This window comes from Dunckerocampus dactyliophorus, chromosome 4 (genome assembly GCF_027744805.1).
Source record: "Dunckerocampus dactyliophorus isolate RoL2022-P2 chromosome 4, RoL_Ddac_1.1, whole genome shotgun sequence".
Taxonomy (NCBI): domain Eukaryota; kingdom Metazoa; phylum Chordata; class Actinopteri; order Syngnathiformes; family Syngnathidae; genus Dunckerocampus; species Dunckerocampus dactyliophorus.
In genome coordinates, this window is record NC_072822.1 from 4488562 (window position 1) to 4515281 (window position 26720).

Consider the following 26720-nt stretch of genomic DNA (forward strand, 5'->3'; position numbering starts at 1 on the left):
AGAGGCTCTGGCTGTTGTAGTAATGTGAACATGTATGTTATTGTTTTATTGTTATTATAATATATTAATTCATGCTTTTTTGGTGCTGTTTTTATTTTGTGGCCTACTCGAAACAAATTAAGCAGGGACCAAAAAAGTTATTATTCTGAACTACAATAGCATTACTACTCACTGATTAATAATAATAATAATATAAATGCTGTTTTATATAATATGACAAAAATAACAATATGTCATTATTATTATAGTTGTCATAGTTTCATTTATTTATTCATTCATTTATTGCCTGTAGCCCATTTTAAGGAACAATTTCTTAATTTTTTCCATCCATCCGTCTTCTATGCCGCATATTCTCACTAAGGTCACTGGTGTGCTGGAGCCGATCCCAGCTGACTTCGGGTACACCCTGGATTGGTCGCCAGCCAATGACAAACAACCATTCACTCTCACATTCATACCTGTGGACAAGTTAAGTCGCTAATTAACCTAACATGCATCTTTGTTTTTTTTGGAATGTGGGAGGAAACCGGAGTTCCCGGAAAAAACCCACACACGCACGAGGAGAACATACAAACTCCACACATGGAGATTCGAACAGGCCCTATTTTTTCCCTAAAAAGAAAAAAAATCTTGTCTGGCAGTTTTCACTTGAAAAAAAGTGTAGGTATCCAATAGAAATGACTTCTTTTTTGTACTAACCAGCTAAAAACGTATTTTGATCACTCTTCAACAACTGATGAATATATATCTGTCTTAAATTAAGAATAAAACTGGTTTCTAAACTTAAATTTAAGAGTAAACTCTACACTGCAAAAACAAAATTTCAAGAAAGTAAAAAAAAAGTCCCAACCATGTCTTAAAGATTTGCTTGGCTGCACACCAAGATTTATTAAATTAAATGTACTCATAAAATCTGTCAAACTAGCGAATGTACATGCAAACCATGCCAAAAAGAATTCTGATAGTGTTTATGACAACAGGGTTTTCTAAACTAAGTGAATTTGAGATACAATCGCACTCTTTTCCATTCATATCATTTGCTTCATGCTTGTTGAAAAGCTGACAAAGTAACCAACATAACTCACACGCTGACAAGAAGAAATGTTAGCTACACGGTGGCCGAGTGGTTACGATGTTGGCCCCACAATCAGGCGGAACCCGCACGCTCTCCCCGTGGGTATTCTCTGTGTACTACGGCTTCCCTCCACAGTCCAACAACATGCGTCATAGACCAACTGAAGACTCCAAAAATTGTCCACAGGTATGAATGGTTGCTACTGGAAAGTTGAAAAGAATAATACGCTCACATCTAAAATATGAAAAACATTGTGCTTAAATCTGGCCTCGTAAAAGCACATTTTATCTCAATTTAGGAATCTTATAAGCGCATTTGGCTTAATTCTTACCTTGTAATAAGCTATAGCTATGGGATTAAGAACAACTTGCTTATTTTAGGACTCATTATATTCTTAAAAGTCACAAAAATATTGTAGTTAGAAGAATTCTAGCCAAGGAAATTTTGCTCCATTGGCAGAATGTTGTGCTTGAAATAAGAAAAGTTGTCTAATTTTAATTTGGGCTTTTTTTCCCATGTATGGCTGTTTTTGCAGTGTGCCCAGGACATGTTTTAGGTCTAAAATGCGTAATTGCCGTTTTCTCAGATTGTCTTGTTATTTGGGGTTAAAATGGGCGTTTCTATGTTGGCATCCATCTATGACAAGGTGATGTCATGGCACTGCAGCTGGTGTCCAAGTCAACATAGGTGACCAGGACTGTTTATGCTTTGCAGGTGGACCGTCTTGTAGATTTAAACGTGTACAGAAATCAACCTCAGCAGGGGTCAAAAGAGCAGCACGAGTGTTGTTGGCTGGAGGAGGCCGAGGAGTTGGAACTGCAGAGGAGAGCCAAGCAGCAGGAGATGGAGGAGGAGCTCAGGAGCAGCCAGGACGTGCTTCAACGCAGGGACGCCTGCCTGGAACAGAAGAACAAACTGGAGACGGCGAGGCTACGCTCCAGTCAGGTCAGTCACACACAATTATCTCCACATGGTACACTGCCTTTACAAACGTACCATTCATGACCCCGCAGGCTTTGAGGCAGGACCTTCTCAGAGTGTCACTGCGCTTGGAAACGCTGGAGGAGAAGATGGGGAACTGTGGCGGCGTGAAGCAGGCAACACAAACGTCATTGAAGGAGCTGGAGAAGCAGTGGGAGACACTTAAAAAGAGGAGAGACTGCCTGGATTCACAACTTAAGGACAACACAGTGCTCACTGTGGAGGTCAGTAGAGTGAACACCCTTTGAAGGCAAAATTAAATACAAATCGGTTCCAGATCCGACTGCGATAAGCGAATTTCCAAGTAGGATTCAATATTAATAAATTGAATATTTTCTTAGTTGTGGCATAGAAAAACTATTGACGATCGTCTAAATAAGGTTTTTAGCATTACTAGAGCCCTCTAAACATGAAATAACACCCCTACAGTCACATTTACATTTGTATTACACAATATAGTAGATATAAACAGACAAATAAAACATATTAGACATAAATAAGGTAACAGGCTCACACGTTAGCAGTTCCTTGTTTTTTCTAGACAGCATACTTCCTGTGGTGGCTATTGTCTCATCAATGTATTGTAATGGTGGCTTTAAATGGCTTTACACTCGTATTACTTCAAGACTTCAAGAGTTCAAGAGTTTTTACCCAACAGATCTATCTATTATATCTATCAATCTATTACCCTATAGAGTGGACATAATAAGAGTAAATAAGACATTTAAGAGCTAAATATGCTTGTATGTGTCACAGCAAATGTGTTCCCGAGAGGACCTTACTGGCAGCAGGGCAGGAAGTGCCATCGGAAGTTCAGAGTTGAGTGTTAGCTTGTGGTGGGTTATGGCCCCAACAGTAGCCCGTCTTATTACTATGACTATTATGATATTATTATTGCGCCTGATGTGGGATCATTTAAACCTGCAATAAATGCCGGTTCTGGCGATCACGTCTGGTGCTTGTCTCACGAGACAATGATTGATGATTGATGTTTTAATGGTATTTTTCACTGTTTGTTTTTTAATGCATGATGCATATTTATTTTTTTATTGTATGATGCAATGGATCTGTCAGTTTCTTTTGAAATGATGGGAGGGATCGATGATCTGATTGGTTGAACAATAACTACTAACTTCCCCAAAGATAATGATGCTGACTGCTGATTGGTTGACATCTTAATACGTAGTCATATAGCTGCTTCTTAATTCCGACGTCATTTTTTACTGTATTAAGAGTATTACAAGAAGCAGTTGAGCATATTGTATTTTATGTGGCGTCAAGGAGGAGCAGTTGGAGGAGGCCGTACAAGTCCTGGATGCCGCTCTGGACTTTAAGGAACGATCCATTAGGGACCAGCAGGAGAAGATGGCGTCGCCATGTGAGAGAGCCCTTCTGTTTGACATCACCACGAAACTGAGGACGCTCTCGCAAGCCGAAGCATCGGAGCTGCTTGTCAAATACTTCAACAAAGTAAGTTAACTTTGTTACAGGACGTAAATGATGGCGGGGCGGGGCGGGGGCTCACGTTGGTGACCTCTGGGCTATATGATCTGAAAGGGGAACCATGAAATTTAAAATACTTACTTTTTCAAAATCACCGGTGAAACTCAGAGGATCAGGCGCCTTTTTGAAGGAGAATTTGGATGCGAGGGCAGCTTGATGGCGCTCCAGCAAGACCCCCAGGCAGTCGGAAAACCCGGTCTCCTCCACCGCCGCCGACTGCCGGCCATCCAGTCCCGACGAACCCAACCACTTTTCGGGCTATCCGCCTTAGACCTCCGACAGCCACGCATACACGGGCGCGTGTCTCGCGTTTTGGCTAATTAGCCGCCGCCAGACAGGTGATCACATCGCGAGTGCAAAACCTCACCACACCTGCCCTCCCCCCCAAAATGCCGCACCAAACTAAACCTTTTTAAGGTGCTACCCCGGCGAGACATATTTCGTGGCGTGTTTTGCAGGCTGCAAAACTTATATCACTTTCCCAACGACAGGAAGTCCCACAGGGCACACATTTGTTTTAGCTTTTAGCTTTAAATATATATATATATATATTCGTTGTTAAATGCTTTAATATAAATTATTATGAATAAAATATAATAGCAAAAACCATCTCTCAAGTCACCATTAATTAAAGGGAGAATTGGGGAAAACAAGCTATACTGTAAATTATATTTTGTTTTAATATACCTTTATATTTATATACTGTATATGTATACATATATATACACACACACACATATATAAATAAGTTGAAATAAAAATGGAACTTTCATTGAGATATTTTTGATGCGGCAAATAGCTATTTTTTTTATTACCAGGTGATCAGCCTTCGTCAGACGGAAGGTCGCTTGTGTCTGTACTGCGAGGAGCTGGAGATCTTGTGTGGCGAGCAGGAGGCGGCGTGCAGGCAGCTGGAGGCCGCCTTGCAGCACTTGGCCTTGGATGCCGACCGCAGGCTCACCCTGCAGCAACAGGAACATCAAAGGAACATCCAGCTCCTGCTGCGCAAACTTAAAGGTGAGGATAGACACTGAAGTCGAGTAACACAATGTGTCTGTGTGCTTCTTCATGTTTTGTTTTGTTTTTTTTTTTACATGTAATGAAGGAGGTCGTTTGTCCTTGCCTCCGTCACCACAGTGCTTACTTTCAAAATACTGGACTTTGTCGGAAAGAGTCCAATCAGATTGCAATATTGCTTATAGCCACTAGGGGGCATATTTATGCAGTATTGGGAAATTGCTATGATATGCGGTGATGCAAAAACAAGCGCTTTTCTACTAAAGGGAACCGTTTTTTGGTGTTGGAGTTTGCTATGATATGCTGTGATGTATTAACCCGGATTTATTGTCCTTTATCGGCCGTTAAGTTTGTGAGTTTAATGACTTGCAGAGGGCATCTCCGGAGAAGCACAGCTGGTACTCCAAGACCGTCTCCAGAACCTAGAGAAAGAACTGTTCTTCTACAAGCACTGCAGCCGCAAGCTGAGGAAGCAGCTCAAAGAGTCGCAGAACGACGCCCAACCTGTCACAAATGACACCGCTCAAGCACATGCGGAATCCAAAGATGCGAAGACGCACGCTGGGCAACAACAAAGCCCGTCCTCTTCTTCGTCGTCGTCGTCCACCGAGCTGCACGGGGGCACCAAGGCGCCTGCCGAGTGTCATCAGATAAGCTCGCTGGCGCGTTTCCATGGTTACAGCGAAAGATGGCCGCCTCACCACCACCTCGGGTCGCAAACGGCGTTTGGCCTCCGTCGTAAGAAGCTCAGAGAGCTATCTCCCGCTGACGTGCAAGCTCGGGATTCTGTGGTGGACACTGGCATCGAGATGCTGTCTGACGACTCGCTGGACGTGTCCACCAGCAGTTAATGTTAATGTTGTGGCCAGTGAGTGGATGGTCCAACTGTTTTCTACCACAAAGACTCTTACTTAGGGATAACCAATAATATCGGCGGCCCAATATTTGCATAAAAATGTAATATCGGTCAATATCAGTATCAGGATTTTTCCCTATAATGAAGCCGATAATAAACATAATGCTGTATACAGTATAGGCCTATGGGCTCCCGTATTTTCTGGCGCACGAATGATGACCTCGGCAAACTGCCTCTCAAGCCTGTAAACAAACGTGGGTGGCTAAAAACAAGGTAGCTTGCGCCTTCCAATCCATCCATATTCTAAATATGCCGCCTATCCTTACTAGAAGGAATGTAACAATTCCTGGAAGTAAGCGATAGTAAAATCTGAGACTGTGTGAGCGCTTGATAAGTGAAAATGCTTTTTGATATATCGCGTGTATTTTCATTCCTATACATGTTTGTTAGGTAGATTACTTTTCCTCTTCAATTTCACATCAGATTTATACCGAGTGTTGGACGAACACCTGTAGTCATACGAGTGCCTTGAAAGTTAAGTCCAACTTTGAACCTTTCAAACTCATGGATCGGAGCTTCAGGACAAGATAAAAAAGGTATGTAGGATACAAATTCACTATTCTACAAATTTTCGGGCATTTGTTGACTATCCGCCAATATTTTGGCGGATAGTCCAGCTTGGTATTGGCCCATGTTCACAAAACAGTCCCATGTGACATGTCGTTGACAGATGAGCATATTTTTCTCTTGCTGGCCGGGAATCAGCAGCTCCAACCACTTGTGCCTGACGCTTGCCTCTTTAGGTACACCCCAACAAACATTTCCTGGGAGCCATTGCTCGACGTGCTAACACCAGCGGGGGTGCTGGCCATGCCCATTTAAGGAAGTCCGGGTTGCGTTGATGTCAGTGGAACTTGATGTAAAAAAAACCCTCTGTAAAACACAGCGTGCATAGCCGTCCCAAACTGCTTTCAGGTCTCACTTCCGAAGTGCAAACCTCATTATCTGACGTGTCGGCAACGCTTAACACGAGAATACAACATTGTAACATTTACAGGTCAGAAAAGAGGAAAAGCATAATAGGTCCCCTTTAACATTTATCTGCAGATGAAATTACATTCAAATTAGATGGTGCCAAATATGTTAATTTTGCCCCGGAATTAGTGGACATGCAATTTGTAGTGTGGCGTGGAAACAAATACTGCGTGCTGCTGCACAGTGTTGGAGCTACAGTATGTGGTCCACCCCAGCCACCTCACTGGCCATCTAGACATTTCAGGTATGAACTTATTGCCAGCCCTATGTGAGCAAGGAGCTCACCTTGGCCACTCCATTGAAACATTTCTGGCTCCGCCACTGCCGCTGCACTAAGAGTGCTAGGCCGACATGAAAATTCTGGCACTTGATATTCTTCCCTGGAGTTTTTGGCCATCAAAAAAATGTAAATGGCTGCTCTGTTGACTTTTAAAACAAATGTCACAGCCTAAGCCTAATGGCAAGTATTTGTCAGATGTTGTACAATGTTGTTTACAGCCACGTTGACAAGCTAATTGCTGATGCTTCACAACAGATGTGTGTTCATTTCACGACGGGAGATATATGATGTTACACATATCGGTATCGGCAGATATCGGTATCGGAAATTGAGAGTTGGACAATATCGGTTATCGTCAAGAAAGCCAATATCGGACATCCTTAGTCTTAGCGGAGCACTTTTTTTGTATTATGTTTTGTCATCCCCCAATAGCACACTTCTAACAACACAATCTAGACAGTTCAGGTTAGAATAAAGTTAGGACTTTTTTTGTCACAGACAACCACAGATCCAACAATCAGATCACAGCAAGCTACGCTTTTATTGCTTGAAAACTACACTGACTGCTGTCTAATTATGTCGTGTCACAACATTATTACATCTACTGATTGCTTAGCTCTTGTGTATTTGTTGTTTAGTCCAGTGGATACGCGACACTTGCAGTACTACAAAAATTACTTGTTAAATACTTGACAACTTTGATTCATTTTATTAATGAATATATCAAATATATATCAGAGATTGTCCCAAGATTAAACAATTTTTGAATACCCACCCACTTCAAATAAACACGGCACCTCCAAAAGAAGCTTTCTTCTTCGCCTCAAGAAGAACCTGTTCACTCTTGACTGATTATATATATGATCCTTTTTAGAATATTAGGGCCTGAGCACAGAGTATAAAATGTTTGTGGGGAAAAAAAGGTTGTAAAAATCAATTTAATACCATTGTAACAACGCTTTCAGTCAAATAAAGGCCTTCCCCCTTAACTTATTGTTAGTTATTATAAAGTTTCAGACAAATGTACGTAGGTATACTAGATGGTGTTTTTCTTCTGAGGAAGACCACAGGTGACGGTGGAAACAAAAATACAATCTCATAAACCGGCGCTAAACCAAAAACGTATTCAATAAGACAAAATGAACAGCTTTTTAAAACTAGAAGTACACTTGATCAAATAAAAGCCTCCCTCATCAATTGTGATCGTAAACGCATTTGAACAAATACAGTCCTACCTTCTAATACAGGGGTGGACAAACTGAGGGGCCGTCTTAGGTGGTTATCAAACAATGACATACTTACTCACGGTGCAACGAAATAATACAACACATCCATAGCAAGGTAGCGCATCACATAAATCTACTACTACTACGTGAGTGACGAACAACAAGCAAGTCCTAAACATAACATGTAACAGACTGTACAAGTGCCCACAAGGCATGCTGGGTAGTCCAGTGGCAACAACAATATGAACGATAAAGCATTTCATTAACGCCCCTCCTTGTTCACTTGTTGGACAACTTCAACATATTTTGCAATCAAGCAGAATGTGACAAACACTCCAACATGTTGCGAGAGTGTACCACAAGCTACCCAGCATGTCTTGCGGCGGGAATACATGGGTGTAATTTTGGTGTACACGGTTATTTGTATGCTCACATGGTACAGTCAATAGGGTACGCTGTGCGTCACGTGTGTTGACTTGTGTGGCTCGCTTTTTTGTACAAGCTACACAGCATCTGCACTGCATCTGAGGATTTCATGTACAACTCAAGCGTACCACAATAGCCGGCTACAGCCTCTATGTTAAAGGTTTAAAAACAAGTCATTTGGGCTGGATGTAGCCCATGGGCCGCCGTTTGCCCATGCCTGCTCTGATAAAACCCTTACCCTCTCTAATAGATGCCCAGTATGCTCTGCAGTTGAGCAAATAATTAACTATAATTAACTAAATCAACTATCAAGCAAACAAAACCACACTCAAAAAAAAATCACTGAAAAAGTATTTTAATTACTTAACAGTGGACAAACTAGAAACATTCCATGATTTTTTCGCAACAATTTTGGCATTTTTGGAACCCACAGAATGACATCAGGCACTCCTGTCGCTACGTAACCTTTTTGTGCCTGTAGAGGGCAGCATTGAACCATTTACCATTGAAGCACAATGTATACTGTGTGTGAGTGTGTGTGTGTGTGTGTGTTCGGGGCATGCACGCAGTCCAATATAACAAAAAAAAAAAAGAACATCTTCATTTGCTAATGCGCTGCTATCAGAGATCAGCTTCGGAACCTTTCTTCCCCCTTTTGTTTCCCTGTCAACCACATCACACAATCAGTTGAACATCAAATCATATTTGAACACCAGATCAACCTTTTTACATGACGAGACATGTGAGAGAAAATAGTGTGCCTGTCTTACCTGATGTTTTGGTTGCTCTGACTGCAAACCTTTGAGCTTAGATCGCTCTTGTTCCAGAGCCACGTGTAGTAAAGTCACCTACAAATACAAACGCCCCCACCATAAGTCCTTCACGGGATGCACCGGTCGCACGCATGCACAGAAGTACAACACAACCTGTGACGAGAGCTCCTCTTTGATATGAAGCAGCTCCTCCACCTGCAGCAGGATCTCTGCTTTGTCTTTCACTACAAACACACAAGGATCGTAACAAATGCATTTTTTTTTTAACCTTTACACCTTGGCATCTTTTTTCACTCACTCTCTCCTTGTTGGAGCATCTTAAGAAGCTGCCAGTTTCTTGCTTTCACCTCTTTGTATTTCACCTAAAACAACACATACATTAGTGAAGGTCTGGTAAGACTTTAATAATGATTTAGAGTGCATGAGACAGTGTAACATGAGTTTCACACCAACAGCTGAGTAGTTTGTCATTTTGATAATGTTGACCACTCTGCTGGTCAATACTTGTGCTACAAATTATCGGCGATAATCGGTATTATCGGCAACATTTTTTGAGACAATTTTTTTCATTAATAATTGTCATGGGACGTGTAATTAACATTTGAACTACTAGATGGTATTCGAGTATAGCGTACCTTGTGTGAGCCACATTAGCTTGACACAAAAGTTGCCTGTATCATACAGACAACTTCTGAGCTCACTTTGTCATTAATTATGTGGCATAAAATGCCTGTCACGCTAACAAATTTTACTGGTAGATCATTGTGCTACAAATTATTTTCGATAATCGATGGTTGTGGCATTTTTTTTTAACCATTTTTCATTGCTTGTATGGCATGATGCCATTACATTGTATCAAATGCAATAAACTTTTAATTTCTAGAAAGTATTTAACATTATAATCGGAATGTCAACAGTTTTTAAATACAATACATTAAACAAATAAACAACATGCTTGTGACATTGGCTTTTCAACCGTATTGAATGGGTGCATTTCGTTGCAAGTGCGCACCATTTTGTGCGGTTTGGTTTGTATTTGCTTTGCTGACTAAACGCCTCAGTAAGCGTTGGCTGTCGGGACGAAGGTGCTGCTGCAGCTCCAGCAGTAGTTTTTTTTCCCCCAGTTGGTAAAGCTGAAAAGGATGGTTGTTTTTCAGGTGGGCTTCCTTGTCACTACTTTCGAACAAATGACGCTCACCTTGTTCATTCTGTTTAAAACCAAAATATTCCCACTCTGTGGCTGTTGCGTTTGCCTTAGAAACCATCGCTTCTGTGCCTTCGTTCATGTGAGCATATGCTTTCTCACGAGGCTACTTTAGACTGCGGTTAATTGAATGGAGGTGTTAATTGGAGCATTCATTATCGCCACACGATAAAGTTCAACAAACGCTGAAGGTCTGACCTCCCATTGTGTGATGGTCTTCTTCAGCTCCTGGATCTCCTGGTCCTTCTTCTCCAGCTCGTACTTCAGCTGTTCTGCTCGCGGGTCCTATTAGCGCACAGGACGGGAGTTAGAAGTCAAGTGGGAATATGACCCAAGCTTAAAATGGTATCAGCTGCCGTCATGCTTTTTATTTGGATTTTATTTTGTAATGCCATAACATAAAGGTAAACCACTAACCATGGAACAGAAAACAGGACTGACTCCTCAGTAACAAATGGACAAGACTCGGCTTCTGTGGACGACTCCCTTAGGTGAGTACACAATTTCTACATACTTTTAATGTTTTACTAGACAGTGGTTAACGTCTTCTTACACTTGACAGGAACGCCTCCCTCCACTTCCTGAAATGCTACATGTCTCACATCATCAAAAAGTGAGTATCTTTCTTGTATTACACAAAAGTTTTACCTCCATACGAAAATGTTAAAATGCAACTCAAAACGTTGCCTCTACAGTCGTCCGTCATTCAATCACGGTTCAAACAATGCTCCCTCACTTTTATCAATGTTTTTCAAACTGTATTAATAAATGATCGCCGTTTTGTGGTTGACTACGGCCTATTATTCATCAAAACAATGCACATTTAAGCAAAGCATTTAAGTTGTGTAACATCCCCATCAGCAGTGCAGTCCAGCAACAGCTAAGTCCACTTCTGCTCAGATTTTGGCGATGAAGAACGTAGTTCCGCTTAGCTGCTGGGGCCATTGAAGTAAAGAGTTTGGCTTCTCAAAACAATATGCATTCAAAAGAGTATCTGAAATATCCCTTTTAGCACAAAAATGTTCTAAATGAACTAAAATACAAATACAATTTAAGGCAATACAAGACGGTGATGAACTGTGGTCTACACTGGCCACTAGGTGTCACTAGTAACACGCATCAGACTTGATCACCAACGACAGGCTTTTATTATTTTATAGGAATGACGTTACGGATCATTACAGATGCACTTTTTACTGAATACGAGCATGCAACGAGTACATCTTGTCATTATCCGTAATCATGATGAAAGAATATCCTCATTACGTATTGACTCTTCACGCTCTGTGATTGGCCAGTCACACACAGCGACCGCCCCTTCCGAGACACACTGTGCAGGCTGGAGCCACATAGGAGCTGAGCAGTGCCTCGTTCACGTACACGGTGCAATTGGCAAGCTGAAAACATCTCGTATGGCGTTGCCTCCACTTTATTATGTTGTCCTCAGTGTGCCTCTATTTCGGTTTGTATCTAAAATTACTTGGTAAACTTGTTTCGTGAAGTACGCGGTGCATTTGACAAGACAGCACTGTGCAGGCTTGTGTAGCGTCAGTCACTTATCCAACTCAACTGGGGTAGCATGACCGCTTTTCCCATGAAATGTATTTTTAGCTTATTCCATGAAGTCATCATAAAACAGGCGCGCTACCTACAATATGAGAATTTTGTTCATTTTCCTTTGGCAGTACACAGACAGTGGTAACAGTAACGTGCATTGACTGGCCACAACATTAGGTACACCTGCATCAAACATTCTGCCTGTATACTACATTTTATACATATTACACCCCTCTCAATACGCTGCAGTATGCACGGTGCAATCTTAAACTTGTTGCGTAATGTATGCGGTGCATTTCATAAGACAGCTTGTGCGTCAGTCACTGCCGTTTTTGTTTTTTTTTTGGTCTGCTTGCTTATAAATGTCTCTGGTGATATAAAGTTGACAAATGTTGCTTGTTGTACTGAACACACTGCTTTTGAGGCCGACTGATTATTTCCTCTTTGCCATCGATGGATGTGTGCATGAATCACCAACTTCACACAGATCATTAAACAATAATGAAATAATAAAGTGTCACATATGACTTGCACACACACAGTACACATATATAGCTGAATAATAGACAATATAGCAACTTCTGATCAATCCATGTCAATTTCAGACTTACAAAAGTAATGTACCAATTTAAGCCCCGCCCATTCCCGGTTAAACCACGCCCAGTCCGAGTACAGATAAGGATAATTTAGATGGGTGAACAGATACAGATAGTGGTGTACTCGCTCACCCCTATTATTTCATAATTATTCATCTCACAACAGGCACAATAATAACACAATAATAATAATAGTCATCATCATAATAATAACACCGGCTACTGTTGTGGCCATACTCCAGCTAAAACTGAATCCCCTATGTCACTTCCTGTCCACACATCCGGAAGACAGTTACTCAAACACACACGAGCATGAGTTTTATTTATGTCTTAATTGGTTTATTTTCGATGATTATACCCACTATATTGGGTAATATGAGTGTAAAGGTGACTATTTCATGTCTAGAGGGCTCTTAGAATGATAAAAATTGTACTTAAAAAATCTAAGGAGTTTTCTATGCTCCAACTACGAAAATATTCAGTTTATTAATATTGAATCTTACTTACAGGGAAATTCACTTATCACGGCCGAGTCTGGACCCAATTAACCGCCATAAACGAGGGATTACTGTATACAGTTAATAAGGATTTCCTGCTGACCATAGTTTGACCCTAGAACAGACTAATTCCCTTTACATTGCTCTTTAAGAGAATATTTATTAATTAATTTTTACCAAACAAAGTGACGGTCCTAGAAGAAGTCACGCTGTATAACAGAAGTAAAATTCACCGGCTCGTGTTCCGCTGAGGCATCGCCCTCTTGTCCGTGTCCGCTGCTGTACTGCTCACGCCTCTTTTCCCGCTGGATTATTCGACTTACATCGTCTGTCAGTTTGTTGAAGAAACGCTCCTCCTGGCCCAGTCCCAGAGCTGAGGTAGCCGCTCCGGCTTCCTGGGAGGGGTGGAGAGTCAATTGTGGTGGTGGTGGTGGGGGGTGTTATGTGTCACACTATGGCCAACCTTTCAGCCCTGATAAAATATGCGCGCAGCTACTCACCTCTTTCTCTTGTCTTCGACTCAAAGGTTCTGCAAAGCACATGAATGTATATCTTTAGAGTGATTGTGTCGGTGGATTCTAGCTGGCCTGCTTCTGAAACCATCTTACCTCCGCTGCCTTCAGCCTGGAAGTCCTGCAGAGAGACCGTCTTTTTGTCCTTGGTCTGCGGGTTCTTCTTTTTGTCCTTCTTGCCTCCGCCCTCTTTGCCGCCTCGAGACTTTGGCGACGCCGTGTTGTTGGTGCTGCTCTGCTGCAACCGATTTGGAGCATTTTTAATGATAAATAAGACATGAATGCACCCTAAGTGTCTTTACGAAGTCCATTTTAGCTAGGGTTGTCCTTCTGATATGATGCTGATATTGAAGCCTTGAAAACCGGCCGATATTGATATTGATCGGATATCAACACAAATCATACATACTTTTATTTAGTAGTGTGGAATGTTAGAAGGCTTGATCAAGTGATAATACAATAGTCTGCAGCAGTAGGTATGAGAAAACTCACCCATTTACTTCTTTATGCATGTGGGGTATCGTTTTATCCACTATGTAGTGGCAGTTAGGCATGATATAGCGAGGTTGGAGGTGCTCAATGAAGCATTTAAACCCGACATTACTCACCACAGACGGGGGCTCGCTCTTTTCTGTTCTAGCTAATGACTTTGTACCATCCCATCGGACTTTCCCATGTGATGCCGCTTCACATGTGCGATGGACTCGGTTGCATTAAACTTCCGCAGTTCTGAGCCGGTGCCTGCTGGATAGACGTGCCAGGGTGGAGTCTGGAATAGACTGCTTGTATCGGAGATTTGACATGCAGGCTGATGTAATCTGATATTAAGTTTATTTTTGGCTGATATTGGCACGATATCCAATATCAGATCGGGACATCCGTAATTAAAAAAAAATACTCAATCACAAGTACAGTGGAACCTATAAAGTATTTTGTTACACTACCTCAGAAGGTACACTATGATGAAGCTAAATATAAACAGGAAGTACAGTATAGCTTTGTGCAATGTTATTATTTCCTAAAGGAAAATGGAGATTCCACTGTTGCGGCATGTTAACACATGTGCTAGTTATTAATCATACCTGTTTCTGTTGCTCGTACTCCAGTTTGCTTAGAATCAAGGCCTTCTCTAAGTCGGCCTCGTAGAGCTCAGTGGTGATCTGTGGTGTGGGTGAGGAGAACATGTTCTAGAAGATGCATGATCACATGTACTAAGGCTGGGTGCAGCGCTTACCTGCTCGTCCCTTTGCTTCCACTGGTGCCATCCCTGCGATGGAGCATTATTGTGGTCCACTGGTGATGGACTGAGGAGCTCGCTGGCAATTCCTGACAGGGTCACTGAGGGGGGTGGGACTTGGGACTTCTGTGGAATCTTCTTGAAGGCCAAATTGCGTAGCTGAAATTGAGAATGTTTACTCTCAGTCGTTACAGGGGTTAGTTTTAATCGCCAATATGCCTTCCTCCTCACCTCATTAGCCTCACTTTGCTGCTGTTCCTTCCTCCTCTTCCTCTTGTCCTTCTTTTTATCGTTGCCCTGAGACGCTTTGCCTCCCCCCGTCTTGTCCGAACGCTGCTTCCCGGAGGAGCTCCGCCCGGGTTTGTTTGCGGTCTTGCCGGGTTCAGAGACGTCCGAGTCGGAGTCGGAGTCGATCTGAAGCAGGGCGAAGCGTGATGCGGTGGTGGGGACCATGATGGTTGCTGGCGATGCCATTGAGGAACCCAAATCTGATGAGAGGAACAGCTAGACGAGGATGAGCTGAAACGATTGGAGTGGAATTGTTGCTTATCTGACAACGACAAAGACAAATGAAAGTAAAACTTAAACGATGACATGCTAAGTATGACAGTGACAACAGATTGCTGGCTAGCTTAGCGTCTTTGCTAACAAACGAGGCTAAGCCGGCTTCTTTTAGCACTCTAACAAGTGCTCATATAGAGTCACACGACAGTCTAAAATATATAAATTGACTCACGTTGTTTATTAACAAGCTGGGACACTTGTGTAGAAGAGCAGCGATGTTTATAAAAGTTATCCAAGTCTACTTTCACCTGAAAATGTTAGCGTCTGCTTGCTAGGAGGCAGCTGGTCTTCAGCACGACGGAAATGCGATAGGGACAAAAATGGTACTTTCGCTTTTTGGTTGGACTTTCGACCACTTCTAAAACAACGACAAATACAACTAATCTTTAATTATACATACAAATGAGTAAAAAGTGAGTACAAAATTCACATTTTTCTCCTCTGTAGATGTAATTCCGTCCAGAGGTACTTCCGTCATGGTGCCACAGCAGCAGCAGTTTGTGTGCGTAAGCATCATAAGATACCTTTTGTACCTTGTATTTACTTTTTAGAAATTGCAATAGTGGCGGAAGTCGCTGTCCTGGCTGCTTAGTACAAACTAGTGACAACGAAGAGAGTTACCTTCAGCAAGGAAAACGATGATGATGATCGTAGATCCCGAAGTTCCACAGCATAGTAGCAGAGTAACGATGGAAGACTTCTTAGTCTAATATAGATAGAACAACAATAATTGAAAACAACAACGAAGACCGGTACCCTTGGGTTAGGAAAAATAGGACGGCAACCATGGAGGAGGAAATTATTACCAGATCATAGGATACCATTTCAGTTTTAGGTAAAATCTTGTGTCCCGAGTACATTTCTTCAATGCATAGTTTCTGGAATCTGATCAAACCCACGCAGGGGATAATACGGAAGTGGATGTCGATCAGCAGTCCTGTTGTAACTCTAGACTCCTTGGTTTACATGTCCACTCGTGCTGCTACACAGAGCTTCCAATATAACGCTTTAGAATTGAAAAGAAGTCAGCATAGTGAGAAAACTTGACCAGAACAGACCTAAGTAATCATGGAACACTTACCTGCCGCTTGCAGTTTATGCAAGAGGCGGTTTTATTGACAGCTCCTCCACAAAATAGGTAGCTCTCCCTCGGAAAGTTGTGTGCTGCAGTGAAATGCGTCCAAACGGAAACGGCGGTTAGGCTGAACTAATGTTCTGCGCCACAGAACCGAGTTCATCAAAATTGTCCCCCAGCTGTCCCCCGGCTGTGGCCGGTGTGAGTGACTAAGGGTGGCCACGGCCACAGTAGCTCCGCCACTGATGGTCAGTCGTCATTATGAGATAAAAAGTCATAAATATGAGATAAAAAGTGAAAATGATTAGATAAATAGTCCGAATTATGAGATATGAAAGTGATAAGATACAAAGTCCAAATTATGAGATAAACAGTCATATTTATGACATGAGTCATGATTATAAGATGAGAGTCATGATTATGAGATACAAGGTCGAATTTAAGAAATAAAAAGTCGAATTTACGAGATAAAAAGTCATAATTATGAGATAGGATAGTCATAATTATCAGATAAGTCATAATTATGAGATGCAAAGTCGAAATTGTGAGATTAAAAAGTCAAAGTTATGAGACAAAAGTCACAATTATGAGAAAAGAACGTCATAATTATGATATTAAAAATCGAAATTGAGATAAAGTCCTAATTGTGAGATAAAAAGTCAAAATTATAAGAAAAGTCATAATTGAGATAAGAAAGTAACAACTGAGATGCAAAGTTAAAATTATGAGATAAAAAGTCATACTTATGAGATAAAGTCATGATTGTAAGATAAAAATTGACACTAGGATAGAAAAAGTCACAATTTTGAGATAAATGGTCGAAATTACAAGATAGTCATAATGACGAGATAAAAAGTTGTCCCTTTTCTGTCTTCACAATAAAAGCATATCCGTTCGTAGAACATTCAAATTAAAAGCCGTAATATATGTCGGAAAATCAGTAGTGGAATATATAACAGTACGTTCCTTACCGATATTACAGTGCTGTATCTTTTCGTTTGACAAAATGCTTTAAAGCAATCTTCCAGCTTGTAATGCTCCGTAGTAAACACTAGAGGGAAGACACAGTCAAACTTCCATCCATCCATCCATCCATCCATCCATCCATCCATTTTCTATGCCGCTTCTCCTGTTTAGGGTCGCGGGGGTATGCTGGAGCTTATCTCAGCTGATTTATCAAGTGTGTTATTCATTAATGGAGGTCAGTAACTGGAATCTCAAGCCAAACCATTTAGAATAGTCACATGATTTTTTTTCCTAATACGTTTTAGGATTTACTGCGTGTGTGAGCGAGAGGGAAATTGAAGGTTTTTCGATTCCTGCTTTTGTGTCCCAGCCGGCGGCCTACTGGATTAACAGATACACACGAGACACATTCCCCGTCATCACATATGTGTGCATGTGCGTCACTTGACAAGCTGTGTGTGTGTGTGTGTGTGTGGTCAAACTGAAGGCTGTTTAATCTCCAGTATGGTGGGGGAGTGTGTGGTGAGATATGAGAGTAACCTTTTAGGTTTAGAGGATCCTAAAATATTCAGAATAAGCTTCAGAACATAAGTCCCACACAAAAAACATGCCAAGAGTGCTGAGTGGAGGTTTGTCATGCGTGTTTTGTGTTTGTGTGTGTGTGTGTGTGTGTGTCATGGTTCCAGCCAACTGAGTGTCTTCTAGAGCCTTTGTGACCTCCCTAAACACAATACCAATGAGATCCAGTGCAATGCCACACAAAGTATTCTGCTCTTACAAAGATAACCACACTTGACCCCAATGCGTCCCACCAGGCACCTTCCGCATTGTTATCAAGCATTGTGATACACAAGTGGTGGAAGGAGTGTAGCTGTTCACAATGTTCACGCCTCGAGAAAACCTTTGTTTTGCACCACCTAAAAAAGTAAATATGAGCAAAAATGTGAAAAAACTTGCAATTTTATCCAATATATATTTCATATAAAAATATCAATAAATATATCACAATAAAACAATGTAAATCAAAACAATTTTAAAAAGAAATATATCTTAATTGCACCATACATTACAGCAAAAATGCAAACACCTGAAAATAGTCAAGTAGTTGTATTACATTTCTTAATTAACATAAAAACTACGTACATTATATTTATAATATTTTTACACTTTCAAGTACCAATTTGGAATAAATACATAAAAAATAAATATATCTTAATTGCATCATAAATTTGAGCAAAAATGCAAACTCCTAAAATGTTTCCCCCCATGTATAGTAAACTAGTTTTATTAAACCTCTTAATAAAATTATAATATATAACACTGTACACAATACTACAACTAATACAAATATTTTTCAGCTTTGTTGGAAACTCAAGTAACATTTTGTCATTTTAATTCCATTTCAAAGCCTATGCTTTGTCACTGTACATATTTATATTTATTTTTTTTATAGTTATACACTACCAGTCAAAAGTTTTAGAACACGCCAATTTTTCCAGTTATTTATTGAAATTGAAGTCATTCAAGTCCAATGAATAGCTTGAAATGGTACAAACGTAAGCGGTGAAGTGTCAGTGGTTAAAAACTGAAAAATAATGCGTATTTCACAATTCTACAAAAAGACCTGTTTCAGGGACCACAAAACAGGTCAACAATTTAAAGCTATTCTGCAGAACTGGAGTTTGATCAAGCCTTGGCAGTTGGTGCAACTAATCCCTACAGGTGTTTCCAACTTCTGGAGCACTTACGACCACCTCTGTCTGCATAGAAACAGTGTTGGGAACACACTGTGGTACTATACCCTCGTGAACATCAGTTGAACAGCATTGGACTGGAGAACGTCATTTGTTGCTACAAAAATGGCAAGAAAAAAGGCAATTAACAATGGAAGAGAGACAGACCATCTTATCACTTAAAAATGGAGGTTTTTCCTTCAGAGAAATTGGAGTGTTCTAAAATTTTGATCCGGTAGTGTATCTAAAATACAAATAGTTGATTTTAAAAATGTGGATGAAAATTTAATGACACCAGGTAACTTTATTAGAACAAACTGTACAAAATTCATTCAATATAAAAAAATTGTAAAGGGATACTTCAGATTTTTTGACATGAAGTTGTAGGACATCCCCATCAGCGGTGTAGTACATCAACGGCAACTTACCCCGCCCAAATAGTCCCATCACTGTTGATGATGGGGATGTCATACAACTTCATGTCAAAAAATCCAAAATTAATGCCTCATGAAGTTTCTCTCTCTTTGTCGTCCAACCTATAGTTGTACTTCCTCTCATATTCTCCGCCTTTGTGTGTTAGTTCTGAGCATTCTTGAGGTTGCTTAGGTGCATTTCCACCTCCATGGCCATGTCAGGTACGCTCCTCCTGATGTCCAGAAGCACCACGTTCTCCTGCTCCTTCAGAGGTGGCTCCAAAGCATCAAACTGGGAACCCAGCAGGTCTGCCTTCATGTAGTGTCCCATCCTGGCCACCATCCTTTGGTGTATAAGATCATAGGCTCCATGCAGGAAGAGAAAGCAGACATCTGGGTGGGAGGAGGGAAGCGGAGGACCTGCTCCTGGAGGTGAAGATGAGGAAGAAGAAGAGGAGGGGAGGGCTTTGGAGCCGTGGAGGAGGATGAGTCTGTAGAGGCGCTTCAAGGCGGAGCACGCCACCAATGCGTTGGAGTCTGAACGTCTTTCACTGTGTTGGGAGACCACACGCCTTCTTTAAGGTCACCTTCAAGAACCACTTTTACTTGAAAATCAACATCAGAAAGAAATTCAAGCAAACAGGAGGTGTGCCTTATCCTTGCGAGCATCCATGGAGAGAGGAGGGGTGACGAGGGTGGGGTGGGGGGGGGGGGGGGTGGAGAAGGATGAGCAGATTGGGATAAAGATGTCTTTGATGTCATGATTCCACGGCACACTTTCCACTACTTTCATTTTCCTCGCCTCCCTCGGTCTCGCTAGCTCCTTTCCCCCATACTGACAATTTCATGCTTTTTGATCACACTGCTGCTCTTCCATCCTCACCATCTTCACCACCAATGTGTGTGTGTGTGCGTGTGTGTGTGTGTGTGTGTGTGTGTGTGCGTGTGTGTGTGTGTGTGTGTGAGAGAGTGATTCACACCTTTCTATGACATCATGTAGTCTGAGAAGCCAAGGAAATCTATCCTGAAAGTAAACAAACGGCACATTCTAAAAATACAATTTAACAAGAAAACAAACAAAAACAAAAACAGCAGTAAAAATGGAAAAATCAGCAGTCAATTTACAAGAATAAAGTCAACACAATGAGAAAAAGTTGTAATCTAAGGAGGAAAAAGTTGTAATTTTATGAGAATAGCATCGTAACATTAGAATAATATTTTAGTAGCATAAAGTTGAAATACTAAGGTTTTTTTAAAAGCAGCAATATGAGAAACAAACAAAACAACAAATAAAGTTGTATTTTCTGGAAAATAAGATTGTGAGAAAATGTACAACGTGACGAGAATACAGTAAAAATATTATGGCAATAAAGTCATAATTCCAAAAAGAAAATTTACAAGAAGAATGTTGAAATCGCTGGAAATTTGAAAAAAACAGCAGCAGAAATGTAAAAAAAAAAAAAACAGCTGTAATTTTACAAGAATAAAGTCAAAATATTAAGAGAAAAAAGTTGCATTCTTAACTTTTACCAGAACACATAATCATTTTTGTAGTCTAAGAGCCAAAATATTAAAGAAAAAAAACATTGTTTTACAAGTCATATTACAAGATACAAACAAAACAAAATAACCTAATTTTTGGAAAATTCGGATGGGGAAAAGTCCAAATATTATGGGGATAAATGCATGATACTCCCAACATTTTTTATACAAACATTATTTTAAAAAAAAGGTGAAATATTAGGGAAAAAACTGCAAAAATGGGGGGAAAAAGGGCAAAGTTGATACTACAATCTTATAATACCTATGACAAAGCAGAGATGCACTTTTTTCTTGAAATATATATAACTGGTAGCATAACTACTTGTGTTGCTTTACAAAATATGAAAGTGGCCCTCGCTTGCTTTCATTTTTCACTATGTGGCCCTTGCTGGAAAAAGTTTGGACACCCCTGATTTAGAGAATCACAGACGAGTACAGCCCTCACACACTTCAGCATTTCATCATATCTCAAGGGACAGTACTGTAGAAAATAAACTTGGAAATACTTTAAAGTAGTCAGTGTGCAGCTTGTATGGCAGCATACAGTAGTTCTACTACCCGCACAGCTCTCGTTGTTTAAACAGACAGGCACGCCTCAGTAAGCAAGTCCAATTGTGAGCACCACTGTTACCTAGCACTGCCTTAATCCTCTTGGGGATGGAATTGACCAGAGCTGTACAGGTTGCTTGTGGAATCTGCTTGTACTCCTCCATGACGACATCAGTGGTAGAGCTGGTGGATGTTGCACACATTGAGGATGCCCCACAAGTGCTCAATTGGGTTCGGGTGTGGAGGAGACACACTTGGTCACTCCATCACTTCAGCTTTGTGTGTTTGGGCTTCTTATGTTCCACAACTGCCATGAAGATTGTGGGGGGTCACGCGCTGCTTCACAATGTCAGTGTACATGTTTGAATTCACGTTTCCCCTCAATGAACCGCAGTTCCCCGGCACCGGCAGCACTCGTGCATCCCCAGACCGTGACATGACCACCAATATGCTTGACTGTAGACAAGACACGATTATCTTGCGACCCATTTTATGTTGATAGTAAATCCAGACTGCTATACAAGCTGTACACTGACTACTCTCAAGTTGACTTTCTATGGTATTGTCCCCTGACAAGATGTAATAAAATGCTTGCTGGCTTTTGTGCGCTCCCGTACAGTTATCATACAGGAGCAGTAATATTACAATACATGAATTGGGCACATAGGCTGTCCTGCTGTCCTGCTCAACAGAAACAAGATAAGAGGGAACTCTTCCTTGCATGAAGACTTCAAAGCAGGCTCACCGTGTTGTTTCCAGCCAGCAAGGTGTGATTGTTGCATGAAAGCATGCATTTTTGGCCAAAGCCTGACAGTCATTAACTTGGCTGATCATTCACTTCCCAGACTGCCAACTGGAGCCGCTTTGAAAAATACGCCAGAGCTGCATAGCGCAGGTCCAAGGTTAACTTGGAGCATACTACCGTATGTCTGCTGGGGGCTTAGAAGAGGCAGCCATGACATTCCGCTAACACTTAACAGCTGACAAATGCTGTCATGGGCTTTGACAGTAAAGCACGGGTACATGTGTCTCTGAAAACATCAAACTCAGACCAATTTCTGAGGGAGAACCTGAACCAACCTGATCCGTGAGGGCTTCTCCTCGAGACATCTTGGCCACGTTTTCCTCTGGGTGGAAGCTGTCGCCTTCGTGTAGAGGCCAACCCAGCTGATAGGTACAAACAGTACAAGTTCAGTTGACGACGTGGTCAAACAGTGAGAAGAGTCATGGGATGCGTCACCTTTTCTGATAGGAAGGCTCCAAAAGAGCTTCTGTATGAGGGAAAACAAGACAATAGTTGATGTTATCATGGCATCCCATGAAGATGTCAGCCCAATTTAAGGACAGTTGTCAGGAAAAAATACCGAAACAAAAACTTTTATAGTTTGAAGATCACATCACATGAGACTTCAGCTCAGGTGGCATGGACTTTTGAGTGTGTTTTGTTGCGCTTTTTTTTTTTTTTTTTTTTTTTGGCAACAAACGGGACAGTGTCGTCACTTAAAGTTGAGACTGTTTTGGTGATTTATAGTGGTTCACTTCTTTTTACACTTGTACAGCAGCTAAGCATGTTGGGGGGCTGTTAAAAAAACAGTGGCTGAAGTTCTACAGGGTGGGCCATGGGTTTCCATACACAGGATAAACAACCATTTTTTAGTTACATAATGTGCTCTATATGATTACCATTTCTTTTGAAAACACATTTTATTTTTTCCACTGTTGATGAACTTGCATTAGCACAGTACAAGTTATGCTTAGTGACACGTTCCTTGAGATGATTACGTGTCATACTGGCCTTCAAGTACCCCCAAAGATAGAAATCAAGAGGGGAGAGACCTGGGGATCTGATCTGAAACATAAAAAAATATACATGACACATTTTCCTATATATGGAAACTTATGGCCCACTCCGTGGGCCAAATGTCAAACAATAAATTGTTATTAAAGTTAAACGACACCGTTTTATTGTTTTCTTTGTTGTTAGGTTTAAAACTGAGTGAACATTAACAGTGGTTATCTTCTTTTTACACTTGCATGATCATTAAGAATGGTAGAATGTGACTTCAAACATGGCCTGTACAGCTGATAAAGGTTTTGTGATCGTGACAGTTTTCTCCCCGAAACAGATTATTCCCATGATTATTCATGATTCCCATGAAGTGTAAACAAGTCACGTCATGACCTTAAAAGTTCCAGTTTTGATGGACGAATGATGTTTTTTGCAAAAGGAACTGTAATTTAACAACCTGTGATGTATTGAGCAACTTTTCTAGCTCCAGCAACTAGGCTTTACTTTGTATTGCATGTTGCTGAATGTCAAAGGATGATGTTTTTTTTTAACAGATGTTTCTGTACATATGACTTCAACAATGGACACTAGCAAGTACATAAGATTGAGGTCAGTGTAGAATTCAGTAAGATAAACACATGCTGTGCATGCTTTCCAGTAAAAAACACATACTTCCCACAGCCCGACACTCCCATGATGATGTAGATCATCCTGCAGGGGATGTGAACACTGCTGCAGGGGCCTTTTCAACTCTGAAAATAAATGTTTACTTGTTATTAAATCAAAATACATTCATAGGACACATCATTAGGCACACAAGTCACTGTCACAGAGCGATTCATTTGACAGAATACAATCTAATTAAGTTGAAGAATACTTTGAATAGATGTTGGTACTTGTTCGGATCAGACGTATTAGCAGGGCGAAGTCCACCCTGGTGGACTCCAATTTGGATTGAATACAATCAGTTGCAATGCCAGCGCTGGAGAGAACGGTCAGCCCTCCAGCCAAGGTCCAGGGTCCAAGTGGTCTTGAAAGTGAAACTGAGTCTGCGTTCACACTGTATGATGCCCAATTCAGATTTGTTGTGAAAATGCTATTTTTTGTGTGGTCATTCGCATCGCAAAAGCGACGTCACGCTATTCTGCTGTGTGTTTACAGAAGTAAATATTACCTCATTTTGTGCTCTCCTTGGAACATTTGAGGCAATTTCAAGAATTTTGCGCAACTGGAGTCAACATCTTCTTAACCAAATGATTAAGATTAAGAAAAAAAGTGGGCAAGACATTTGGCTATGGCAGTTTGTGGAGGACTTGCTGCGACGTCTGTTCCGTGGAGCGTGTGGGTGGATGTCAGAGACAGCAGTGGTAGGACAATGACGTGAGCCGCTTCACTGACACTTTTTTAAAATCATTTTTGGATCTCTCTGCTGTACATGTTGCAGTACCCATCCAGACCAGAGTGGAAAATATTCCCTTGCTAACATACTGTTCCCATGTATCCCACGCGTGCAACAGCTTCCTCCAATGAACAGGTGACGTGTTGTACTTCGCAGAAATATTTAATGAAGAAAAGGTAAAAGTGCAATAAAACAAAGACACTGGTACTTAACGAACAAATGTACAATATATCTAATACATTTACAATTAATAGCAACAAACTCTTCCGAGACTTATTAAAATAAAATGCACTTAGAGGCAAATGCCACAGGAAGCTGAATGAAGATGTGAGCAACTGTCAACACATACACCAATACTGTATGGCTGCCTGGCAGGAAGTTACTGACAGTATACAGCAAATGTAATACATTTACGATTAATAACAATATAAAAGTATTCCTAAACTTTGCACTTACTGGCAATGCCACAGGAATGGAGCCGAATAAAGAGGGTGACCAACTATGTGAACGTTCACAATATATGGCTGCTATACAGGATGTTAGTTTCTGTCTAACAGGAAGTGGCAAAAATAAAAGCCGTTAATTTCAACAGAAAGGCAAAAAAGCTGTTAATTTCAACATAAAACCTACGCAACTTCGCGTTGCCGTCGTAAAAGCTACGGTCGAGTTTAGCTAATGTCAATCACTCAGCCCAGACCAGCCATTTCTGCCACACGATGTAAAGATGCTTTATAACCACTTTTAAACGCCTCACTACTCAAAATGGACCTATAGAACGATTTCAGATGAATATATTTTACTGTAAACATACAGATAAAATTGGTATTAAGCTCATACACCTTAAAATACAGGTAAAATAGGTATTAAGCTCGTACACACCTTGCACTTGCACCCTTGGCGACTGCTACACAGCAGTAAAGACATTAGCGCGCAAGTCGAAAAAGATTGCACAGCCACCGAAACTGCATCTTAAATAGAGCGCAGTACACAATGGAACGGAGCAGTCCGCCATGTTGGTAAGCAGGGGAGGGGCTAAGCACAAGCGTACGATGTAATTGTTGGCTCTGAGCTGAGTTTAAAATGAAGTTATTACAATTTTTGTACATGCAAACTGCTGCATAAACTTGATCAGTACAAGTACATGAAGTGATGGAAATTAATATTAAGGTATATAAAAATGAAAGTGCAATTATTTGCAGCTCAAAACTGGAATATGGACGAATCGAGGAAGTGCACTGTATTGGGATCTTGCCTCCTAACATGGCGGCCAAGCTCGCCCACGGTGTATTACTGAAATAGACGCTTAAGTGCTTTCTAATTCGTTTTTTTCCCCATTCAACTTTATTAATGCCATACAATTTTCAATAACATAGCGTCACAACTTGGGCATTAACAAATAACAATTGGATGTGCTTTCTAATTCGTATTGCGTATTGTTGAGACGTCGTGATGCACGACATACGTCATTACGTTGCTCAAAGAGACCGCGTACCCGTTCCTTTTACTTTCCATTCTATTCTATTTGAGTTCTATTTTCGGATTGGAAAAGACAACCTAAATTTTATGTAGATTATTTGATAAAATGCCAGCCACTGCAGTTACAGTTAATTATTTTTTTCTTGTCATTCTCATATTATGTTTATATCCTGACATCAGTCTTTTAACATTATTACTTAAAAAACGAAACCTAATTATGTAATTATTTTTGATAAAATTACGACTTACTATAAAAATGTGATATTCTATGAATATTTTGACTTTTTTCTTGAAAAAAAACATTATTCTAGTAATAGTATGTTTTTGTCCTGACATTAATATTATGACTTTTTTTTTTTTACAAATCTATGATTATTAAAATGACACTTTTCTTTTGTGAAAATGTAATATTCTATTAATATTCTGACTTTTTTCTTGA

The 26720-nt window shown here is 40.7% G+C and overlaps 3 protein-coding genes and 1 long non-coding RNA gene across 19 annotated transcripts in view; 1 reads left to right on the forward strand and 3 right to left on the reverse strand.

The window, feature by feature from the left end:
- The window catches only part of LOC129180209 (kinesin-like protein KIF27), a 33249-nt gene that overhangs the window by 5632 nt on the left and 897 nt on the right, over nt 1-26720 (forward strand). For 2 of the 3 annotated variants that reach the window (XR_008570112.1, XR_008570113.1), the window contains 6 exons: nt 1790-2020; nt 2089-2280; nt 3338-3526; nt 4378-4576; nt 4949-10867; nt 10939-10989. Coding sequence is in view for 1 of the 3 variants with exons in the window: in XM_054774431.1 (XP_054630406.1) it covers nt 1790-2020; nt 2089-2280; nt 3338-3526; nt 4378-4576; nt 4949-5427 (1290 nt within the window). In the remaining 2 variants the exon portion in view is untranslated. Of the gene's footprint in view, nt 1-1789; nt 2021-2088; nt 2281-3337; nt 3527-4377; nt 4577-4948; nt 11108-26720 lie in introns of those variants that run through there. The other variant, XM_054774431.1, reaches the window with a different exon arrangement.
- On the reverse strand, nt 208-3929 carry LOC129180216 (uncharacterized). The gene is made up of 3 exons (XR_008570114.1): nt 3641-3929; nt 2072-2196; nt 208-2005 (listed from the first exon to the last, which is right to left on the reverse strand). It is a non-coding gene; the product is annotated as an uncharacterized LOC129180216 (long non-coding RNA).
- gkap1 (G kinase anchoring protein 1) lies at nt 8749-16530 on the reverse strand. 13 transcript variants are annotated; one of them, XM_054774437.1, is made up of 14 exons: nt 16421-16530; nt 16146-16345; nt 15961-16045; nt 15007-15263; nt 14773-14934; nt 14621-14698; nt 13635-13773; nt 13527-13555; nt 13260-13421; nt 10575-10661; nt 9471-9534; nt 9326-9396; nt 9170-9247; nt 8749-9062 (listed from the first exon to the last, which is right to left on the reverse strand). In XM_054774437.1, exons 2-14 carry the CDS (start codon nt 16197-16199, stop codon nt 9021-9023), a joined length of 1308 nt encoding a protein of 435 aa, XP_054630412.1. In that variant the 5' UTR covers nt 16200-16345; nt 16421-16530; the 3' UTR covers nt 8749-9020. The 13 variants fall into 13 exon arrangements, with proteins under 13 accessions (XP_054630412.1, XP_054630410.1, XP_054630417.1 ...); XM_054774435.1 differs by having other exon boundaries at nt 13635-13776; XM_054774442.1 differs by having other exon boundaries at nt 8750-9062; nt 13635-13776; nt 15007-15294; nt 15961-16345; nt 16421-16528.
- On the reverse strand, nt 18389-25823 carry LOC129180215 (probable gluconokinase). Of its 2 annotated transcripts, none has more exons than XM_054774458.1 (6): nt 25685-25823; nt 24079-24158; nt 22858-22888; nt 22698-22784; nt 20507-20550; nt 18389-20077 (listed from the first exon to the last, which is right to left on the reverse strand). In XM_054774458.1, the coding sequence occupies exons 2-6, from the start codon at nt 24114-24116 to the stop codon at nt 19690-19692; spliced, it is 588 nt and encodes a 195-aa protein (XP_054630433.1). In that variant the 5' UTR covers nt 24117-24158; nt 25685-25823; the 3' UTR covers nt 18389-19689. The 2 variants fall into 2 exon arrangements, with proteins under 2 accessions (XP_054630433.1, XP_054630434.1); XM_054774459.1 differs by lacking the exon at nt 25685-25823 and adding an exon at nt 25262-25663.

Coding starts and splice junctions, on each gene's coding strand:
- gkap1 (XM_054774435.1), bottom strand. CDS start 16,199: ATGTACTCGGGACACAAGATTTTACCTAAAACTGAAATGGTATCCTAT. Junction 14,699..14,772: donor GGAAGCAAAGGGACGAGCAG/GTAAGCGCTGCA, acceptor CCCACACCACAG/ATCACCACTGAGCTCTACGA. Junction 9,535..10,574: donor AGACCATCACACAATGGGAG/GTCAGACCTTCA, acceptor GTGTTGTTTTAG/GTGAAATACAAAGAGGTGAA.
- LOC129180215 (XM_054774458.1), bottom strand. CDS start 24,116: ATGATCTACATCATCATGGGAGTGTCGGGCTGTGGGAA. Junction 20,551..22,697: donor GAGAAGCCCTCACGGATCAG/GTTGGTTCAGGT, acceptor GTTTACTTTCAG/GATAGATTTCCTTGGCTTCT. Junction 20,078..20,506: donor CTACATGATGTCATAGAAAG/GTGTGAATCACT, acceptor CTCCCAACACAG/TGAAAGACGTTCAGACTCCA.